Source organism: Contarinia nasturtii, unplaced genomic scaffold (genome assembly GCF_009176525.2).
Source record: "Contarinia nasturtii isolate CC-2019 unplaced genomic scaffold, AAFC_CNas_1.1 Cnas_scaffold_1037, whole genome shotgun sequence".
NCBI lineage: Eukaryota > Metazoa > Arthropoda > Insecta > Diptera > Cecidomyiidae > Contarinia > Contarinia nasturtii.
This window is the reverse complement of record NW_022198383.1, coordinates 5,244,949-5,267,678: the sequence shown is the minus strand read 5'-3', so window position 1 is coordinate 5,267,678 and position 22,730 is coordinate 5,244,949. Positions and strand designations below refer to the sequence as shown.

At 33.6% G+C, this 22,730-nt stretch overlaps 1 protein-coding gene across 3 annotated transcripts in view; it reads right to left on the bottom strand.

The window, feature by feature from the left end:
• LOC116344532 overlaps positions 1-22,730 on the bottom strand; it is a 76,208-nt gene that overhangs the window by 12,345 nt on the left and 41,133 nt on the right. The window contains exons 1-2 of one of the 3 annotated variants that reach the window (XM_031773136.1): positions 15,661-17,437; positions 9,034-9,126 (exon numbers count right to left, since the gene is read on the bottom strand). In XM_031773136.1, coding sequence (XP_031628996.1) covers positions 9,034-9,126; positions 15,661-15,723 — 156 coding nt within the window. In that variant the 5' untranslated portion in view covers positions 15,724-17,437. Of the gene's footprint in view, positions 1-1,289; positions 2,081-9,033; positions 9,127-15,660; positions 17,438-22,730 lie in introns of those variants that run through there. The other 2 variants (XM_031773135.1, XM_031773134.1) reach the window with 2 other exon arrangements.

The following is a 22,730-nucleotide window of genomic DNA, read 5'->3' as shown; positions in this document are numbered from 1 at the left end:
CGCTATAGCCTTACGTAAAGTTGTTCCTTATGATGTTTTCATATCGATTACATTATATTTCAGTACAAATGAAGCGTTACATCAATGAAATAAATGAAAATGTTTCCATTAGTCGGACAGACGGTCGTGACAGATGCTTACGCAAAATGCTGTGGTGACAACCGCGATTGAATACATTTCAAATGTGCTCACGGCAATGATTACACTCAATTTTTAATCAGATTACCTAAGCTAAGACAGTAGAATTCAAAGAAATGCTAGTTGGATATAATCGATAATGTATGCATATGCTTAGCAACTTGAGAAGCATCGCACGAAACAAAGCCAATAAATAAGAGACTCAGATAAATATGGTATTTCCGACGGTTTGGATTTCATGGAAACCGAAAATTTGTGTTAAATGTGCGGTTTATCAGGTTTGCAACATATTTAAGTAGAATTAATTGGTTCGCATTTGTATTGATCACGATTCTTTCATTGATATATATTCACATTATCAATTTCAACATCATTTTTATTTCACAGACCTCCTTCACGCAAACATCTCATCAAAATAAAGTGAAAAATAAAAAGGGACTCGGGCACGTTTGCAAATAAATGGCAATTAAATTAATCAAAATGCGTACAAGATGTGCGATGGGAATCTTTACTTTAGCATATCTCACATCGTTTGAATATTAATTTGTGCTGTTTACTTTCATCAACAAATTTTTAGCCGATGAAAATCACGTTAATATTCAGCAAACGGTCATTTTTCATTGTGGTTGATTTCCTCTTGCAAAGAACTTTATTGCTTCTCCGTAGCGCTTAAGGTCTTTGACATATCTTTGTAAAACAATCGTCTCAGAATATATATATATAAACTCATTTTGTCTTTTGTTTTAACAAAAGAATTATCGAAATGACGCAAATGAAATGTAAATTAAATGTTTGTCGAAGCGCAAAACAGAAGCACAAAATGAATTTTTCGATGAGATTCGCAAAATTAATTTGAAAATGGTCGTTTTAATAATGTTCACACCACACACCGAAAGAGAAACAAAATGCATATAGTCTAATCGGATTTGCAGAAGTAATGTAAATTTTTTGCAAGTGAAAATATGAGTCGCCCGTATAGCAATTTTTATTTGAATATCTAGAGTAAAAGAGAACGTTGTTTCTGTTTACGGCAATATTGAATGTTTTGTTTTTTCATATTTTGGAATCATCAATGGTGGTTTTCGCACTTTCATTTAATTAGCTTAAAAGTCTTATGAAAATGCGCGCAGCTCATGTTTAATATCACTTACGTGAAGTAGCATTGTCAATTAAAGAAAGTTGAAAATGGTATCGGTGTCCCCAAAAAACCATAAAATCCCTCGAATGTAAAAAGATTTATACTGTCGTCGATTTTGGTTCTTCGTTTTAAATCCAGAGAAAGTCGTCAGAATGTTGTATATTTCCAATGGGTACCATTTAATAGCCTTTTAACATGAAACATAAAACACATATACACAACGAACAAAATCAGTTCTCCTTTATTCCTCTTTGCGTCTCGTTTTTTTCCACTTCTCAACTTATGCGATTGAGAGTGATTGTTTTAACACCACACGAAAAACTGGTTTAGAACAAATTGACATGAAAACTTCGTCTAAAAGAAAATTAGCCCGCGCTTTTTTTTGCTACTGCTGCTGCTTTTAGTTTCTCGTTATTGCAAATCGTTTTCTTTCTTCAGAAATCACTTCGATCGGTATATTGGTAGGGCGATCATTGATCTGTGCAATTACTTGCTGTACTTAAACATGTCGCGTGGCTTTTTAAATCACAAAAAAGAAACCATTTGCACCAAATACTGAATGTATATAGTCACTAAAGGCACACATCCAATGTATATTACTTTTTTTGCAACTGGTTAGTATTCTTTTTTTTTAAATATTGCACAGAATATTCCATCTAAACAAACATTCACTTTGCAATCTCGCGTTTAAATCATCGTTTCGTTGGTACGCTGTTTGTACACAATATAAGCGTATTTACTGTACGAATAAAATTTAAAGAAAACCAACAGCACAAATGACAATTTCCGACCGTTTACTTTAAAATATCATCTTGGACTGAAAACCCCATTGGCAAAGCAACGAGTTCTGTGTGTTAACGCGAAGAATTGAACGACAACACATTCGGCTATCTTCGGCATAGTGTTTTTGTTTTTGTTTTACCTGAGTTCGGTTTTCGTGCAACAGTGAGACTCACCTCTCTGCTAATAATATATACAGAAACGTACGAACCGACTATATACATACAAGGTATACAAGTGCATGGCGTTGTAGTCGTTATATGCGAGCCAAGTGAACAAGCCATTTGTGCAACACACAAGAAAACCCGTGTGTAGAAGGAATAGAGAAAGGTTAAGTTAGAAGAAAAAAAACCATCGAGAAAAAAATACAATATAGAAAAAAACATGTATATACACTAGCCGGGAATAGAATAATGACTCGATCGGTTAGGCTATTAAACCAAGACGAAGAAAGAAGAGAATAAAATTTTGAAAACAACAACCAACTCTCAACGAATGAGTGTATAAGAAAGTGCGCGCGCGCAACAGCGTTTGTGTATATATTTTTTTTACTTGTATATATTTCTCACTTTTTCCCTTTCTTAAGGTTCGTTTTTATGCTTCGTTCGAGGTTTTGTTTAGTTTTTCAGTCTCAAAAGCGGGTATTTTTTCTTCTGTTATTCTTCTTTTAGTCGTCTTTTTTTTATTGTGTGTTGCTCATCTTCTACTTCTTCTTATTTGTTGGTTCATAGCCTCGAGTAAGAAGAGTTGGATACAAAATGTCCAACTAAGCAAGAACTTTAACTTTAAATTTTAACATCATCAGATAACATTCATGGCAGCAGTGTGTAGACAATTTTTCTACAGGTTAGTACCGATGTTCAAATGCATTTTCAACGACGAATATAAAACGTACGCAAACAACAAATACAAATTATGTTTATTTATTTAATTTGCTTTGTTGTAGTAAAGACGGACGCATTATTTATTTTCCAAGCGACTCATTTTTCTTTTAAATGTACAAACTATATATCCAACGCGACACGATATCATATTTTTCTGATTAAACACGAGAACAGTGAAGAGAAGAAGAACCGAAAAAAATAAACCGAACAAAACAGAGCAGCGGCTCTTTAAAAAATCAGTATTTGTTTGCAACGAAACGAATTACGCTCCAACACATACACAACACTTGTATACTTTATCGAAGAAGAACAAAAAGAATCAAATAGGATAAAGTTAAATCCATGCCGAGTGTGTGTAAGTATGGGTGTGTTGAGAGAAACCAATATGATGAAAAGAACGAAAAAAATGAAACGAAAAACCAGTTTTCGCGTAAATTCGTTTCGTATTTTTTGCCAATGCAAACTGACATTTTGGCTTTAACCGTCGTCGATGTATGCAATATTATTTTAAAAAGTCGCGCTTGGGCTCAAAACCAGCTTTCATTATTTCTTTGTGTTGTTAAAACTTTTGAAGCACGCTTTGATTTAAACGAATTTTCAACTTATTTTAAATGTTTGAAACGAAGCAAAAAAGATTTCGTACGTCGTGTCATTAGGGCTTTGATTGAAATTGAATTGTGCAGCGCTGTGTAACATTTTGAACTTCGGTCTTTACCAGACTTGATGCAATTCAATTGCATTCAATTGCAGCAATGTTAAACAATAACATTCGAATTTGTTTTTGTTTTTGATTGCGCATGAAAAATGAAGAAGCTATTCAAAATGAGCGCATTACGATTGATTGTATTCATTGACATTTATCAATGCTTCTTTTTAATAGGAGACTGCAGCATTTCGTGCTTTCTTAAATACCAAACTTGTTTAAATCCATATTTGGAGTTGGACATCATGACATTTTTTTTTTCAGAAAGAATCTACTGGGAAGATGATTTATGTGACATTTAATTCCATATGATATTTGCAATTATTTGGCAAAAAAAAAAAAATTATGCAAATGCTTTTCACATGTTGATTTTAGGCTGCAAATTCGAACAAAAGTCACATTTTCTATTTTCATTTAGTTTTTGCACAAAGCCATTTTCTTTCATGGCCGTGGGAACACTTTTTCCATTTGCGTACATGTGATTTGGTGCTCAGGTAAAAACATCTCAAATGGGCTCAATGCCAGATGTTTGTTTGGGCAATAGAGTAATCAAAGAGTTGTTAGAAAAGAGAAAAAATAACAAACATGTGGTTGTCATTATGACCATCACTTCCGAAAATATTTATCATTTTCAACGCAACCTTCTCAGAGTAACATAATTAAGAATTTTTCTTTCTCTTGAAAAAAAAATCCCTTGAATAAATGCTCGTGTGAATCTGTGCTTGTGTTAAGCATTAAAACGAGGAAATGTCCGATATTTCCTCTGCTTTTGTATTGTATTGCCGAGTTTTCGGATTATTTTATTTATTTATTTTTTTAATTTTGGTGACTTGATTTGTCTTTTTAGCCACGTGGCTCTGTTGATCAAATATTTAGTTGCAAACAGCGCAATATCGACTAGTATGTCTGAACGAGCCATAATAATTAGGCATTTTACGTTTTTATTGCCCGAACCGTTGCGATAAGGTTTGTAATGACTTGGGTCAATGGTTGCTCAATAAGTGGAAAAGTACTTCTATATTTCGAACGTGCGCTGACGATACTGTTCAGTTTTGGCGGCAACAATTGACAAAAAAACAATTCAAAATGCCATTGACATCAAAAGTATCGGCAATCGAATCCATTGAATGGACAAAATTAGTGAAGGTGAAGCGCATCGAAATTGTCTACCAGTCTAATTATCGTTTCCGATTTCGTTTTAGTTCTTGTTGTCACCGTAACTGATTTAATTCGTCCGTAATTTAGCCAATAAAGGCTATTTCAATATGAGTCGCCGAATTTGTAAGAAAAAAAACTATAAAAGAATTGGGCCCAAATTTAGCGAGTAGAAATTATACCTATGATCAACTTCACAAATTAATCGATTTTGAATTTGTGACAAAAGTAGCTATTTTGTGAACCTTTGAGTCATTTACGACACCAAATCCAGTCGCCAATTAAATCATTTATCTAAAAAAAACATTTACAACCTGTTGAATAATTCAGTGAACATGATGAACTCTGAACAGATGGAGAGTAGACACATTTTAAACACAAATACAAACAATCATTGGCGACTTTTTTTCATTTAGCCAACACCATGGCGCTCATTTCCATTTAGTGCGAGCCTACGCAAAGTGCAAACGAAATCTGTGAATGAAGCCCACGCTCAAATGACCTGACCAAACTTATGACTACGTACCGTATATCTTGTAGCTCCAAATAGAATTAACGTAACATTTTTAGCTAAGAGTTGTAAAAAAAAAGATCAACCGACATCAATGTTTGCACATGTACAAACGTTTCACATTGGATTAGCTCATTTAATGAACCAATAGATTGATTACTGTTGGAATTGTTCAGATTTTATGTGTTTTATGCGTTGGCTCAACGACTCATTAAAAATTTGATTGTTTTCGATAGTATTCTTTTTTTTATTGTTGGCAATAACTAAAAAAACATGGGAACTTCGTCAAAATACCGACCAAATCAGATGAAATCTCATAAATTTTTTTTAAATAGGATGTGAGTATATTAATTGGAAACGGAATTTTACATGTAGTCCAAATCGATTGTCGCGTATTTCCGATGCCTTTGTTTGAATTTCTTTGATCCACCTTCACTGCGTCCGACAAAGAGAAAACTGTCATACACAATGAAGGTGCCGGAAAATGTGGTTGCATTCGCAAGTCTCTGATTTATTTTCGCTTTTATCTCGAATATATAATGTCATTGTTAGTTTGAAGTGAAAGAAAAGATGCCGACATTCGACATAAATAATCTATGCATTCTAATGCATGATCATAGCTTCAATGCTGTATATTTAATAAATTTACATATGTTAACACCGTAATCAAATTAAAAACAAGGTACTTATTTACATTTTCTTTCGTTTCGGTCTGAAAAAAGAACCGTTTGTTTGCATTAAAACCGAACTTGATAACGTTTGTTTGCTCAAAGGAGGCTTATTTTGGGCTAATGCACTTTATCTTTCAAATGACTATCAAATGAACGTACATGCACAGAAATGTGCTATTAAAAGATAATTACGCTATGTAATTTACACTAATTTTGTACACATTATCACTAATTTTCTCACACAATCTCATCTTGCATCGAAAGCGGAAAAAGCATGAACATTTTGAATAATAAATGCCAATTTAAAATGTCTAATTTGTTGTTTTCAATTCGTTTCAGAATAAAATTGTATAATCGATTATGATTGCGTTGCCAATTCAAACAAACGTTATGGGAAAATGTCGCAGATGAGCGCATGCATTCAAATGGATTTACCTTTATTTGAACATATTTCAATAGAATGAATGTCACGTTTTGTATTGGATTATGTCAATGTTTCTGTGTATGATTTGCGCCCTCATTCTTTCGTAAAAAAATTCCACAAAAAATCATAAATTGGGATTTTTATTTGACTGCATTTCAAAGTAGTTTTCTTATGGATTTTCAAGTGATTCTAATTGTGCAATAAAAATGTTGGTTGCGTAAATAAACCAACGGCAAAATCCTTTACTCTTACCATGTTTTATGAGCCATTTAAAATAAATATATATATTTTTTAACAGAAAGAAAAACCGAAGCATTTATTCATTTTCTGCAAATCGTATTTCTTCGAAAGAATTATCTATAGATTTCATCTTTAGTTTAATTCAATGCAGGTAGAAAATATAGAGAATTAATACACGAAAAAGTCCCAGGGTGATGCATGCACACATGTACATTTTTCTCACAGTTATCGCAGCGAGACACAGCACCAAGGAAAGAAAAAGTTACCTATTGTAACTTGTTTCTTATATATATGTTTTTTCAAACAACAAATCTAATTTCCTTTCGAAAAATACACCCAAAATATATAATAGAAAGAGAAATAACAATGCATCAACTCACACACATACTCTGACAGGGCAACACATACACCAGTTTTATACATATATTTTTTTTAAAAATTCAAAAAAAAATAAATGACCAAAACTAGGCTCATAAAATGCTGAGCCATGGTAGTTTTATTGCATTAGACACCTATGCATTTTCAACGCCAATGCAACAAATATAAAGTTGGGACGAAGAGAGGGAGAGAGAGGGAGTAAAGACAATACATTCTAGCAGGTAGAAATCATATCAAACATACATGCTTGATAGAGGCACATAGGTATTTTTTGGCTCTCATGGTAATTTGAAAAGGTAAAGTAAAGATAGATGATGTCAGTGCACAATATTTCGGCTTGGCTTCGTTCTCAAAATTTAAAATGCATATACGTAATTTTCAAATGTATATGTATGACTGACATGCATCATGTTATGGATCGTTGAACATTGTGTCAACGCTTACAAGTTAGAATTCAACAAATTCTAAATCCATGAAAAATGGAGATAGATTGTTGTATAAAAAGTGAGGAATCAACTTGTTTTCTAATCAAATTTAGTGGGTGTTATAAATGAAACAAAGAATCTCTATATTTTCCGATACACGTACAGCATATGTTAGTTACATTAAAATGACTTGAAATTAATAACGAAACCATATAAAAAATAAATATATTTGATATATTGGACCTTTTGTTTGATGAAGGCCATAAAATTCGATAGAATAATAAAATCTGATTTGAGTCTCTTTCATAATTGTACCATAACTTTGATTCGAATAGTCAATGTCCCATGAAAACTGATCAAACGTTGGTCAAATTTGTGTTTGTAATGGCGATCGCAAGCTCTTCCATCTGAATGGAGACGGTCGAAAAAAATTGCTGACCGATCACCAAAAGCACAGCGAACGAAAGACGCTGAAACAACTTGATCCGACTTTTTTAAAAGTTTCACATCCAAACAGACTCACGTGAATGATGCAAATAGTGTTGAATGTATGTGAAAGTTTTCTTCTGTGAAAATGAAACAATGAACATAGAATAAATCTAACTATAATTAAATTAAGGTCGGTCAATCAAGTGATTAATTGAGCATATCGCAAGCTTCAAATGTATCCGTTGACGACGACGATTCACTTTTAGTACTCATCTAATGATAAATTGGTGGTTGTGAATCGCCTGTTCCACTTCGATCCAATCTGAATGGCTTCTAAATGACACACTCCCGACGAATCTCAGCTGAGATGAATATATAAAGCTCAATGTGAAAGTGATCGTGCAATTTTCTTTTGTTTCCATTTCATTGTAGTCGAACACAATTATGGGTATTTGATTACACACACACGTATTGTTTTTAATTTGTGGTTGATAAATGATCATTTGGCGTACATTTCGATGCCATACATTCACACCATTGCGTTTGTCAAGCATTCACCGTCACTTTCAATCTTTTCAATGTGAATCAATTAGCGAGCGAAATGACTTCAGTTGTGACTGTACATATTCTCTAATGTGCGCCAATTTCAGGTTAAAGTATGCAAATAATGGCATGAAATGGTAAAGCTAATTTTTATGAGTTAGACAACAACTTTCTAGCATAATTGCATTGGAACTTCGATCCTTCAATTCAAAATGTGAATTTATACCGTCTAATAAAGTTGATTGACTTATGTATATACAATTTTTGACGTTTGCTAATTTTTAAAACTCACCTGTCGTTACAAATTCAGGTTTTCTTATTCCAAGTAAAACCTTAAATTATGCGTACAACAACAATTTATCATACGGTTGCGTTTTCCAGTTGGTATATACATTTATTGAATATACAATCAACTGAGACCCATGCTATTCTGTTGGTAATTTAAACGACTCGTTCGAATATGCTTTTGTAACATCTAATGCTTATGTCTAATCAATAAAATACGCTGTACTAAATATAATTGATCGAATTGTAAAAAAATCCAATGGAAAAAAATTTAATGTTCGCAACAAATTGCAACGGAGTTATAAAATAAAACCCGTTTAAGTACTTACTTTTAAGGCACAGAATATACAGTCATCGCCGCTGCAAACGTGGTTATTGAGCTGACGGAATGATCTTCGGAAGGCATCGAGATGCCACAGCACCTGAAAGAATAAAGAAAGAAATGCGTAAGAAAAAACAAAGTCATATTGGTAGCTTGTGGGATCAAAACTTCACAAATCAAAATGACCACTTCTGGAGAATGGAAAGAAAGAGCACTCCACAGTTCAAGAGTTCATAGACTCAAACTTTGTGGAACATATGTTTGTTTCTTTGGTGAATATACAGTTGAAATGATTACTATGTGGGTAGTTGAAAAACTGTGAACGTAATGCAGCACACTGAATGTGGGTGGCTTCTTCACCTCATGAATACATGTACACACACGCGCTCAAAAAAGAAAGAAATTAATTTAAACTCATACGATTTATCCGTTTGAATGGGATTGAAAAGTGACCAAACGTTTATCTTAATAGTTTGTGGACGAAATTCATGGTGTTTCCGTCGCCATAAATTTAAAACGAAATGACGCAACAAACAGTTAATATATCCGACGAATGCATCGACATTAGTTCCTTCAACTTGACAAAGAGTGAGCTTCCTCTGCACTTTTTGATTTTTTTTTTTGTTATTCAGCCGAAAATTGGACAGATTATACACGAAAGATACAAAGAAGATAACACAAAAAAATGGTGTAGATAAGTATACGCATAGGCCCATCAAAAAATAGATTATAGGGCTGAAATGAATCGGGAAAATGTGTGATGGAACAACTGGCAACCTATGAGCATATCACTTCGTATAGTTTTTACTATAAAGACAAGAACAAAAGGTTCATTATTTTGTAATATGCGCTGGCTGAGAATATTTTCTCTGTTTTCATTCTTGTACCTCGAGGTACACACATAAATTATAATTATTACAACAAATAACAATCTTAGCGAGCGCAACATCGATAAAAATGATATTACGAGAGAAAGAAAGAGATACCTTTGTTCGTGTAATTTTTTTATTATTATTTCGGTCGTTTTTATTATATTTTCATTTTCTGGGTTTTCTTTTGTTTCTCTTCTACGATGATGAATCTCGAGATTGAGACCCTCAGTGATGATGGTCTAATAAAGAGTTGTAAAATAATACGATTTGAGTTCATCGCCAACAATACAGTTCAAATGGCACATGGTTGTTCGCTAGGGGGTAGACACATGGAATATTACTTGAGATATTCACCGAAATTGAAGGTACTCTTGGTATTCTTGGTATTCTTGGTATTCTCAGTTTTAGACGAAATGTCAATGCATTCAGCAACGTCTCACAATGTGCATATATGAATATTATCTTCCAAATATTAAAAAAACTTTTTCAACGCTATTAAGTGTAGTATTTCAATTGGTTTAATAAATACAAAAACAATTTTGATAAAAATAGCAGAAAGAAAACGGAAAAAATTAAAATAAATTTCGAAATGGTGAATGTTAAAACGAAATGGAAGAAACTTGAAATCTTTATTACCGATATCAATTTGACATTTGGTAATCACGGTATTCACATTTTTAGTACAAGTAATCTTTAAATAAGTAAGTAATTGTCATATTTGAAAATAGATAGGTATTATGACAATTCATTGGTATTCATTCATTCTCTATTGTGTCTACCCCCTAGGTTGTTCGTACATTTTCCTATGCCCGGTTTTTTGATTAATTATGTCATTTTTCTTGGTAAACATTCAGCCAAAACGTTTAAATGAATAATATTCTTGATGTACAGCGTTTTTGAAAGTACAAAAATTGCTTGGTAAATTTGCTAAACACCGATCAATTTGGCGGTTGAAACGCAGCCAAGAACATCATCAGTGCTTTTTCGATTACAATGGTGGTACCGTTGATTCTCACAATTTTCTCGGTAATTGTATCATTATTTTGACTGATGTTTAACTCGTGCTGAATGCAACCGTGAACGTAGCAAAAGTCGAATAAGAGACGAACACCAGATAAACATCGAGAAACAACCGCTCAGAAAACCGCACACAAATTTTCAACTGATTGTGTGTTATAGAAAGCGAACAAAGATGTTATTACTTAATTTTATTCTGAAGAAGCGCGTAAAACCGCGCAGACAACAAATTCGACTCACAAAAAAACGAGAATAACCATCTAAAACTTAAGTGAATTGTCTTTGTCGTCAAGTCAACAAACGATAAATTATCATTTGTTTGTCTTGCCACGTCTTTAAAATTCAAAGAAAACAGTCTGAATTCGGTAAAAAAAACAAGCAACGCACTCAAAACATAATGCAGTGCAATGTTGCTTTCTGAATTTAAATCAAATTTCCAAACATGGTTGGAACTTTGCTTCATATTCAGTCCCTTCTCATTTCAGCACACAACCCAACACATTGGATGTCAGCACGCGACTGTTGCGGAGTCGTCAACACTTGCATTTTATCTGATAGTACCAAAAATGGTATGCTTCTCATTTGGATTTGTTCGGGCAGAATTCAAAATAGCAGTGGTGCTCGCTGATAAAGTCAATCAAAACGACAAATCTAATCTCAAAAACATAAGTTTCCCGTGGCTTTCTCTTTCCAAACACTGTAAATCAGTGCATACACGACACATTTGGTTCAACTTAATTAGCATTTGTCGTTCACTAATTCAATTGAAGCACGTTTATGTACGATGTTGCCATATGGCAAACGGATTGCTTGCAACAGAAGAAAAATTGCAATTGAAATTTCAAAGAAAAGCCATACAGTCGCGCATACATTACTAACCGTCTTATTATATTACCTAAAATGCACTTAAGTTTTCCAAAACCAATTTTAGCAGTCAGCATATTTTGCAGCAGCGACTTGATTCTTCTTTCAATGCATGGAAAATTGCCGCGTATTTTGTTTTGTTTGCCGCCAATTTGTGCAATTTTCATAGACGTTCATATGATGCACAAACTAATACAAAATGAAACGCTAAAAAATACTCTATATGGTTTAGCTCCTTTTTCCTGTTCGTCGTCGTTGCCATCGTTCGCTTACAAACGTGTACGTGTAACGAAGAAAACCGAAACCGCTGAACGCTATGCACGATTTTAAGTCCGGTAAATACGATTGTTTGGCGCAAAACGATATAAATGGCAATTGTTTTGGTTTTGGTTTTGTATCTGTTTGAGCCTTTGTTTCTCTCCGTTCGTAATGTTCGTTTTATAAAACGAGTTTTACTTTAATATATAGGCATCACATGAATCGATTCTTGCTATAATAATCACAGCACGAAATATACCGAGAACATCAAATGTGGTTACAAACGACATTATGTAAGTGTATCAGCATTTTTGCGCGATTGCAAGTTTTTCTTGTAAGGAAATGCGCGCTTTAATTTCGTCTCCGTTGATTGCGGAGACAATACTCAAAAAAAAGTGTGTTTACAATTACAGTTTTTAGCGCATTATTCATAAAACCGTCGATGCGGTTCAATTACCGCGACTTCAATTGCACATAAATATATTAATTTTCATTTGTGTCACACAACGCCAACCGACGTTTCGTACGTTTTATTAGTAGAAAAATGAACTATGAAACACAATTTTCACTTCGGGTTTCATGTTCTCAGAAGAAAAAGCCAGAAATGATTCGAAATACGAGATTTATTGTTGATCTACGAAAGAGAAACATGATTTTCTCGGCGAAAAAATTAGAGACTTTATATCAGACATGAATTTTATAATGGCTACGACTGTGGAGTAGTAAAGGTTTCAGATCGCATGTCAAACCAATAAGGAAAAAAATACGATCGTACATTGTGCGTCCGTTTACATGTACGTTGTCGCCTCAAGTAACAAATTCACAACGGTGTGAAATATATATCTATAGTATTTATCAAGCGAAGATTAAAGTTGTAAAAAAAACGTAATTGCACGCATTGCGTATTGATGAAGAAAAAAACTATTCGCATTTCAAATATATAAATTTTGCATTGGAGGGGCAAAAAGTGACTTCGAAAACTCAATACAACTGGGTTCAGTCGCCTGTTGTGCAAAATCGCATATTCAAGTCGGATTGGAATAGAAAAGGCACACATAAAATTCAAATACGCCAATTCGAATGTGTGCCATAAGAAAACCACAGATCTTCAAGCGCGCTTTTCTATATGCTTAAAATCAAATCAATTTCAAAAAGATATTCGAGTTTTTCTCTCTCTATTTCTTTTTATTCGCGGTTGTCATACATTAACCGTGCGCAGCAACATGCTTTCTCGAATGTTATATTTTGTGCAGTAACTTACTCTATCTTACACGATGTTGAATGCGGAGCTCTCGCTTCTGCGAAGGGTACCAATAGATAAAAGCGTTTAATATGACCCAACATTTCATCTACAGTCTTGCTTTGCGCATTTACAGACAGACATTCGAGTCGAAAATGATCACGATCATTTTTCGGTGGGCTACAGCAATTGCTCATTTTATAAGTGCTTTGTGTTCATTTCGATTTCAAACTCATATGTGTTCATGTTAAGACTATTCTCATTTTCTTTTTTGTACGAATACAATCGTTTGCTTATTCTACGTTTGGGCCAACGTTTTCAACCTTTGTGTGTGTCGCCATAAGCGTTTTACGCCTTTATTGTTTGCTGGACAATAATAGCGTGCTTTTATTTTTTGTCTTTAAATAAATCGTATTTTTTGTGTTCGGCATCATAGTCGTTGTTGTTGCTGCCGTTGTTTTTTTTCTACTGACCACTCTGATGCTCGACTCCAGCCGAGAGACAGCATATGAACTTAGTGTCACTATCCCATAAGATTGGTGTGTGTGTGTGTTTCCTTTTTCAGGCTTTGCATACGTACGTATAAGTCCACGCTTTGCATAAGCGTTTATGCTTCGGTTTTGGATAAAAAAGGTACAGTCAACACATGCAACAATGATTCGATACATGGTGCTCTGGTGTATGCATACGAGCAGAAGGAAGGTTGAAGAAGACGAAGAAGAAACGAAAACATACGTGAATGCATGACATGAAGTTCTTGCTACATTAAGATACGAAGAGAAGCGATGGAAACAAAATATTGTTCAAATGTTGACGAACGATACATACACGCGCTCTATCGTGTTGCTTGGTTCGGTCTTATTCTGTGTTGCATGATCGTTGTGCTTTTAGCGTTAACATAAACGATAAGGAACACATTTACTCCGTGTTCGTTTGTTTTGTCTGCATTTTACCTTTTTTTCCATCGTCATCGATTTTTACTAACCATCGTAACCGAATGCGAGAGAGACGAAGACACAAAGAGAGAAAACAAAAAAACTAATTTATTTTAAGCACTCGAAGATTGTATGATGCGATGATGGGCTTTTAAATTTTGTTTTCTTTCAATTTTACGTTTGCGATTCAATACAAGCGCGTTTGTTTGACCATCATAATAGCATCGAATATATTCGTATATGTTTTTCATTTTGACAACACAACACCCAAACATGAAAAACCAGTTTTTTGTTATTCCTTCTTCAGTTTGATGATCATTCTCTTTCGCCCAATATTTACACATAGACTCAGTGTGGCAATGCACTTTCATCCACTGTATTCGTAGTACTACCGATGATTGTAAGTTCTAAATTTACTCTACGCGATGCTGCGTAAAATGGAGAAACTCTGGACCAAAATATAAATGTTGAATACAGAAGACGATTAAAAACGAACGACCGCAGTCTCTCTCTCTCTCTCGCTCTTCATCTATCTTTATATATATTTAAGAGTCGCATTCGAACTGATCGGTGTGCCCACTTTATCAAGGTGTATGTTGGCGCGTGCTTACAACTCGATTTCTCGATTTTTTCGCTTCGTGTGCTACACCACATATTCTAAATGTTAATTAAAATTGATTCCGTAATCACCGTCTCCACGGGCTTTTACGATACATCGTCGAACATTTTGAAAACCAGTTAAATTTGGAAAACGAATTTCATTTTAACACTAATAATATTCAAAGTTTCTTCGACCGATACTCAATTTTTTTATTGAACAAAAAAAAATGGATGGTTTCTGAAAACATACTCAATATATCAATTTTTTATGGTATTAAGCATCTTAAAGTAACATGCAAAGACGTTCGTCACGAAAAATATATGATATGTTGCGAATATTCGAACCACAAATAACACATAAGATTTATGCTTGCGATTTTATGTCTTATTCAAATGGTTTATCTTTATAAGACTAAGCAGACCAGCCTAACAATACATCATTCGAGAGAGTCGATTCGAATACGCACATGGCTTTTGTTTTTGCGCGCATAGATCCAATCCAACCACCGTTCAAATCGTGATCGATTGTAACTACAAAATGATTGATGGTAAATTTTAATGGCAAACCAATTGTGTATGTTATCGTTTTCTGTGCCTATTGTTTGGTCAAAATTTATACTTGAAAATATTTTCAATTCAATGGCCCATTGCCAATAGTTGAAGTTGGCTAAACATTCAAGTCGATCAACCACAACGATTCGGCGGTAAATTGAAATCCGTTATTTTATAATAAACGCTGGACAAAGTCATAAATTTATAAAGAATCATATTGTTCAAGAAAAATCTGCAAAATTCATTTATTGAAAAAACCAAAATTCCAAGTAATAACTGAATCAAAAATCGTTTACCTTGCAAGTTTGAAAGAATGCCCCAACATCTGTCATTTGAAGATTTTGTAGATTTGAATCCATTTTTTTCGATATATATTGTGTGTGTATTTTCTTAAATTCGTTTTGTACTATGTATAAATAAATCGTTAACACTGATTCATGGCGTCTCCACTGTTCAATGTTTTTAATTGTCTGTTGTGTTAAATTGCTTTCGAATCAGTGATCCTTTGGGAAAAAATTGTTTTTTTCTCACGCAATTACGTTTTTGGTAGTCGATTCGTTTTCTTTTTCACTTATCATTCCCATCAAACACAGTGGAATCAGAAGAATAAACATCGATTATAAAATTTTCACATGAACATTGATGACCATCTGCTCGTTAGACGTTTTTGTCGTCTTAATACACAAAAAGCTGCTTCTTCTTTTATGAATGACATTTATTGTACTCGTCGTACTCTATTGTTTATCAAATCTTCTTCTCCTTAGTCGTTCTTCCCGTTTTTTCTTTCTCTTCACTTGAACTATGTTGTGCTTTTATGACAATTGTTCCTTGTTATTGTTTATGAATACACGCTGTGCAGTAGTTTAACAGAGTAGGTGCGCGCGTATAAAACAGGTAAATGCACAGAACGAAGGGAGATAGAATATAGGTTGAGAGAATTAAATTTTCAACTTTGTTTGAATGAGGGGTGCAATAAAACATGAATATAATAATCCAAAATGTTATGCAATTCACTTGGTTCCTTTTGAGCGCGCTTGTTTTTGTCTGTTCATTTCTTATGCACTGTAAAGTTTTTTCTTTCGTCTTCTATAATTTAGTTTTGCCCTTTATTTATAAATTGTCTTCGTTGTTGCGCATTGAGTCACAGTCTAATGATACAATGCGTTGACTTCAATAATTTTCGTTTCTCGCTTAGTTTTTGCTGTTTGGTTAATTTATTAATAATTTCACCGTATACACAGACAAACTCACAAAAAAACAATGATCGTGTAATGAATTCAAGACGAGCTATTGAAGACGATCTAGACGAAAAATATACATGTTTTTAATCGAATAAACACGCAACGCAGTAATAACATTGGCTACTATATTTTCACCGGCACAGGAAAGACGACGTCACGCAATGGTAAGCATTTAATTTTCATGTGAACTTTTGTGCTATGTCAATGCTGAAATGCGTGTCGTGTCGGCTGGTTCTTGTCTCTCTCTCCGCCTCTCTTTCTTTGTTATTGTTTTGATTATTTGCACTATCAATGTGCACTTGTAAAGTTTTTGGCTGATCTTGTCCACATGTGCGCACTTAAACACAAAATTGAAATTCAAATCGACCGTCAAATGATCGATTCAACAGTGAGATTCACTCGCATCAAGCACTTTATAAATTCATTCCCAAATTTCGAAATAGCATAGTTCAATGAATCGGTTAATAACATCACAAGCATTCGCTATGTACTTTCTAATATGGCGTTCAATTATTACTTGCGCACACTATACATACTAACGGCATAGCTCTATGTGAGAAAAATCTTCACTCAATTCAAGTGAAGTGAACACAATTCAGTATCATTGTCTTTTTTGTCTCAGGCAAAATGTAACACACTTTTCTGTTTCGCTGTCTCCAAAATAAATATTCACAAAACAATTAATATTCACTTTTGGAAAATGGTTGCAAAATTTATGTTTTCGAGAAAATTGTCACTTTGTCTGTCGATTTAGCATCATTTCGAAGAAATGGTCGATGAAGAAAATACACACAATGAAAAAAATGCGATGAGGAACGTTTCGTTTCCGTACTCGTTGGATTCATGTTATAAACTAATACTGAAACGATCACACAACATACAGGTAAGTCTCACAAATAGCGAGATCCATAAACAGGTCGCACTCACACAACCATCGACATACACTCACAACATAAAATACATTGAAATTTAAACATGATCCAAGCAAAGATATATAATTTGATGAAGCAAAGAAACGTAGTGAATGAGAATAAGAGAAGTAAAAAAGCAGGTAACGAAGTTACCTGGACGCATACCATGTTGTTGTTAGTGGTAAATGAGCTGTTTTCTTTCGCCCATGCACACGATGCAGTGTCACGTCTCGCTCACTCAACCGAAAGATTGGTTCATTCTGATTTACCTTAATATAGCATGAGAGCGACTCGTAAGTATTCGTGAGATGTATGTCGGTGTTGTGTTGTTTTGTGTTCTTCCACTTCTTGAAGCATACAATTTTATATGGCATCGATATATTTGGGTTTGCGTGTGTTATGCTTTGATATGTGCATTAGCGATGTGAGAAGAGGTAAGACGTGATCTTATGCGGCCATTTTGAATTAAATACATGAAGAGAAGAGGAAAAATGCTATGTTTTTACATCATTTGACTCTCTTGCTGTTGTCTTATTCGGTATGTTCGTCACACAAACTTTCTGCTGGATTTCCAAAACACGACTCGAGAAACACACATACGAAACCTATGTTTAATTCACTATGTGTAAATCTCGTGGCCGCTCAAGATATGTATTTGTAAAATGTCTTGAATGTGTATGTATTTTGTCTAGATGAATATCCACATTGGAAACTGGGATCGATCTCTCTCTCTCTAATCGCTTCGTAAGCCTTTGATTCGTTTTCGATATGTTTCGGATTATGCTGGTCTCTAGAATGTATATGTGAAAATGATCGATGAAACGAATAAACCATTTGGTCTGAAAAACAGACATTGGCTCCGATTTTATGAGAACAAAAGAAAGAGTTATTCGCGCTAAAAACTCCATTGCATACTTAAAATTGTATTGGGAATTTTGCTAGTTCATTGAATTGATTTTAGTCCATACCTAGGGGAGAGAAACCAATGCTAGTTTTTCTAGTTTATAGCTAATTTACTAGTTTTTAGCTAATTTACTAGTTTATTGCTTGAATAATCTAATAATGCTAATATTCCTTTATGAAATTGCTAGTTTTCTAGTTTTTTGTTCTGTCAAATGACAATCAAATGATTGTACTGACACAATGAAGTATTCTGACGTTTTGTTGTTCAGACATATTTTTATGTGTTTTGAATAAATATACACTTATAATAGTGAAAATTAGTTTAATTATTCTTTTTTAACACAAAATCGTGCATAAAGTACTTGTTTCTTTCAATAGTCGACTTGTAAAATTGATTTAGTCACCAAATCATGGCAAAATATCAAAATGGCGGATCAAATAATTTTTGCTAATTTTTGCTAATTTTTCTAGTTTTTGCTAGTTTTTTTCTAATTTTCCTAGTTTTTACTTGAAATATAAAAAACTAGCTAATGGTTTCCGTCCCCTAGGTCCATACAGAATTGATATCCAATCACTTTTAAATTGTTCATTAAAATCGATTATCTTTAATTAAACTCTATGACGAAAAAAAATGTGAAGCATATATTCTTCTTTTTTTCGACGTGGCAATACTATTATATATTTATGGAATCGAGTTTGTTGAAAATGCCTTTTATGTGTTTTTATTTTTACAATTTTCTTTAGCTGTTTCAGCACAATGACTGAGATGCAAACAAAATTGGATGCAACAAAGAAACTTCTTGGCGCGAATGTTCGCAAAAATATGCGATTATTCCATTGTCGACGCCAAACACACATTAAGCACATATGGTTCATATTTATATGCAGTGAACGAGAGCATGTATATTGAATTTCATGTTATGTCGGCAATTGTTTTTAGTTTTCTACAGTGATTTGATTGTTTTGTCTTATACAGCCAACAACAGTAAGTAAAATAGAGAAAAAAACATGTTTGCATTGGTTTTCTTTGCTCTTTGTTTCGCAAAATTCAGAAAATCGTCAAATCCATTGGAGTCAGAGCAATTCAACATCGGCAAATCAAAGAAGAAAAAAAAAATATGTATTGATCTTAGTGTGGAATATATCATACATTAATTGCTGTTCGTTGCCCCCGATTTTAAGCTGATTTGTTATGTTCGTATTACTCACTCAACATGGAAACAATGTTTTCAAAAAAATATCTTTACGTCGCAATTGTGCAAACACAAGATGGAAATCTGATATTCTGGTGGTCATGATTCATTTTATCATGATCCAATCGTGACAAGATGATTCTTGACATCCTTCGATTTCAAGAGAAACAAATCTCGCGCTCTTTTTTTCTACTCTATTCATTTCGAAAGACAAAATCTATGATACAGAGTATCGATTCACCCTCACCAAGAAAAAAAAATCTTTTTTTATTTATGTTGTGTTTCTGTGAAATGAATCGGATCGATTGTTTGTCACTGGTCTGAAATGATGACCGACCATTTTCGATTTTGGGCTATCTGGATTCCCAATCAAATGCAGAAAAATGGTGATCGACAGCAAAATAAAACACATCACTGTCGAATTCTGTTCTAAAGGTTGTAAATTCTTGGAACTGATGTGGAACGCTTCACAGCACGTTTGACGGCTCTACATTAAAAGCACATATACATATTCATGATTTGTGATCAAATAACATTTTTTCGGGTTGCACACAGTCGTGCTACTCACAGTCAGAGGCTGAAAAAAATATCTCGAGACACATAAAATGTGTAAAAACAAATTTCCGAAACATGCGTGATGAAATTGTTTGTGCGCACCGCGCAGCTTCCCAAATATTTTAAAGTGGTTCAAAAATTAAAAAAAATCTATCATATCCGTCATATTTATACAATTTTATGATTTGATTTGGGTTTGTTTGCCTAAGCATTAGAATCAATTAGCATACTATGCCTAAATGATTGAACAAAACGTTGGAAATTGAGGTGAAATTAATATATGAGATCTCATTTGCTACGGTCTTCTTATCAAAAATGAATTCATGTTTATTTTGACTTTTCAGCTTTGAAGTTTTTTCTTGGATGCGACGTACTTTGGTTTGATACCGTTGAACAGATTATTTATGGTTTATTTACGATTAGTCGAATTTAATTTGGATGAATAAAAAAAAATATTCACAAAATTTCACCAAAGTTTTCGGGTAGACGTGACGAATGTATGCAAAAACCAGTTTTTCGGTATCATTGGGACATTTTAATGGCCGGTGAGTTTCTTTTTTTGCATATAAATGAAAGGAATTTTTTATCAGTTTTAAAATTCAAAACACAATATGTTATGTGCCGACCGAAAAGCTTTTGCTTGAATACGAAATATGGTCAATGTTTTTGCTTAAGATATTCTGCGATCGTCGTCTCAGCTAATCTCGGCTCAATTTATTACCATATGAATACTATATGTTTAACATCTTCGAAGGGCAGCCGTATTGCTTGTCTTTTGATTGTCGTCACAAAGATTTGAAGAAATTTGTTTAATTTGAATTTGTGGGAATTTTTCATGCATATTTCATAGATTCAATCCCTTATACGTATGCTAAATTATGATAAAACAATTTAATTAATAAAAATATGATCATTATCACATCTATTAATTGACCACAAATGCGTTTTCATAAGCAAAAGTTGTGATCTTTTTTCTTTTGAAGAATCCAATTAGATTTCATTTCAAATTAGTTTTTCGCACCTGATTAGCTTCGTTCTTGGGACTTTTTTTTAAGAGAAAACAAAAATGTTATGCTCACCAAATCAAAGAATAGAAAATATCAAGATTACTTCAAACTCAATATTTGTATGCATGTTTGTGTGTGAATTGGTATAAAACGGAATGCAATTAGTAGCTTTCGTAATAAATGTTTGGGTGTTTAGTTTTTTTTGTTTCGTGTTAAATTTATTTCGGTGGCATTGTTCCTTGTATGTTGTGGAAAAAATCTCATGTATTAAATAAATTGAAAGCATCTGTACCCAATCAAAATAACGATCGAATTGAATTGTTTGTTATCTTGAAGAATTGTTCCCAAAACATATTTTCGTGGGTATAGATGCATCATTATATATTTTTTTTCATCGCTGTCTTAAAATTTGATATTCGGTAATAAATAACAATGCCGTGAAATGAATGATTGTGGAGAAATATGAATAAGAAATCGATACCAAGATATATCATAATTTATGATTTGGTATTGTTTTCGGCTGTTTTTTTGGACGTGTGAGATATGAGTCAATATGTTGTTCATATGTGTGTTGTAAACTGACCGCGAATTGAAACGTGAAGCGCTCGTATAAATAACAATCGAAGTGCCTTTCAAGCGTACATAAAGCCCGAAGAATTTATATTCAATATACCACGTTCGTTAGTTCGAACAATAGGATGCTTTTTATATACAATGCAGCAATACACGAGGCATTGCATTTATACTTGTAATTATTTGGCTCGACTTGTGGATTTTAATTTCCACATCATTTTCCAGATATTTATTGAAAATGCACAGAATGCATCAAAAGATTCTTTCGTGTGCAACATTAAACAGAGGCTACACAGTTCAGCTTTTTTTATATGATTTTAAGTCTCTTTAAAATCGCCTTTGCTTGTATTCGTCCAAAAAAGTGTAATCTGTTCAAGAAATAATCGAAAAAAACGGAACGCCATAAAGTTTAACCCGTAAAAATGATTAATATGCATTGCATTCCATATTGTATGGGTGTTTTGTATTTCTGCGAGGCGGTTGCAATATAAATGTGTTACGCCATCGATGAATTCTGCAACTGGTCAAAAATATTAACGAATCTGTGGTTAACACTTGGACGATCTTTGCTCATTAGCTTGCATACCATTTCACAGCAATGCACACACAGTTTTTTCATATTCAATTAGTTGCTGTTGTTTTACCTGAGTGTCCATTCAAATGGAAACATAAGATTGACAAGTTCCCTTACCGCACAGATCAAATCAAAACACGTACATCAGAAATTCTTTGAAGCTTAAATGCGATTCGTTGAATTCTAACGATAATTGAAAATATATATCCATTATTTTATCGGGTGAGCATATGCACCGGCATTGAATTCGATGCGACCGTTCTCAGAAATGCTCGCTTTGAATTTTCAAAGAGGTGAAAATGTCATAATGCATACAGTGACTTGACAGGTTCATAGATCTCCAACCAAAAAAACTTCATTTATCAATTAAAGCACCTGATTTCAAATCAAAACTCGCATGATTATAATA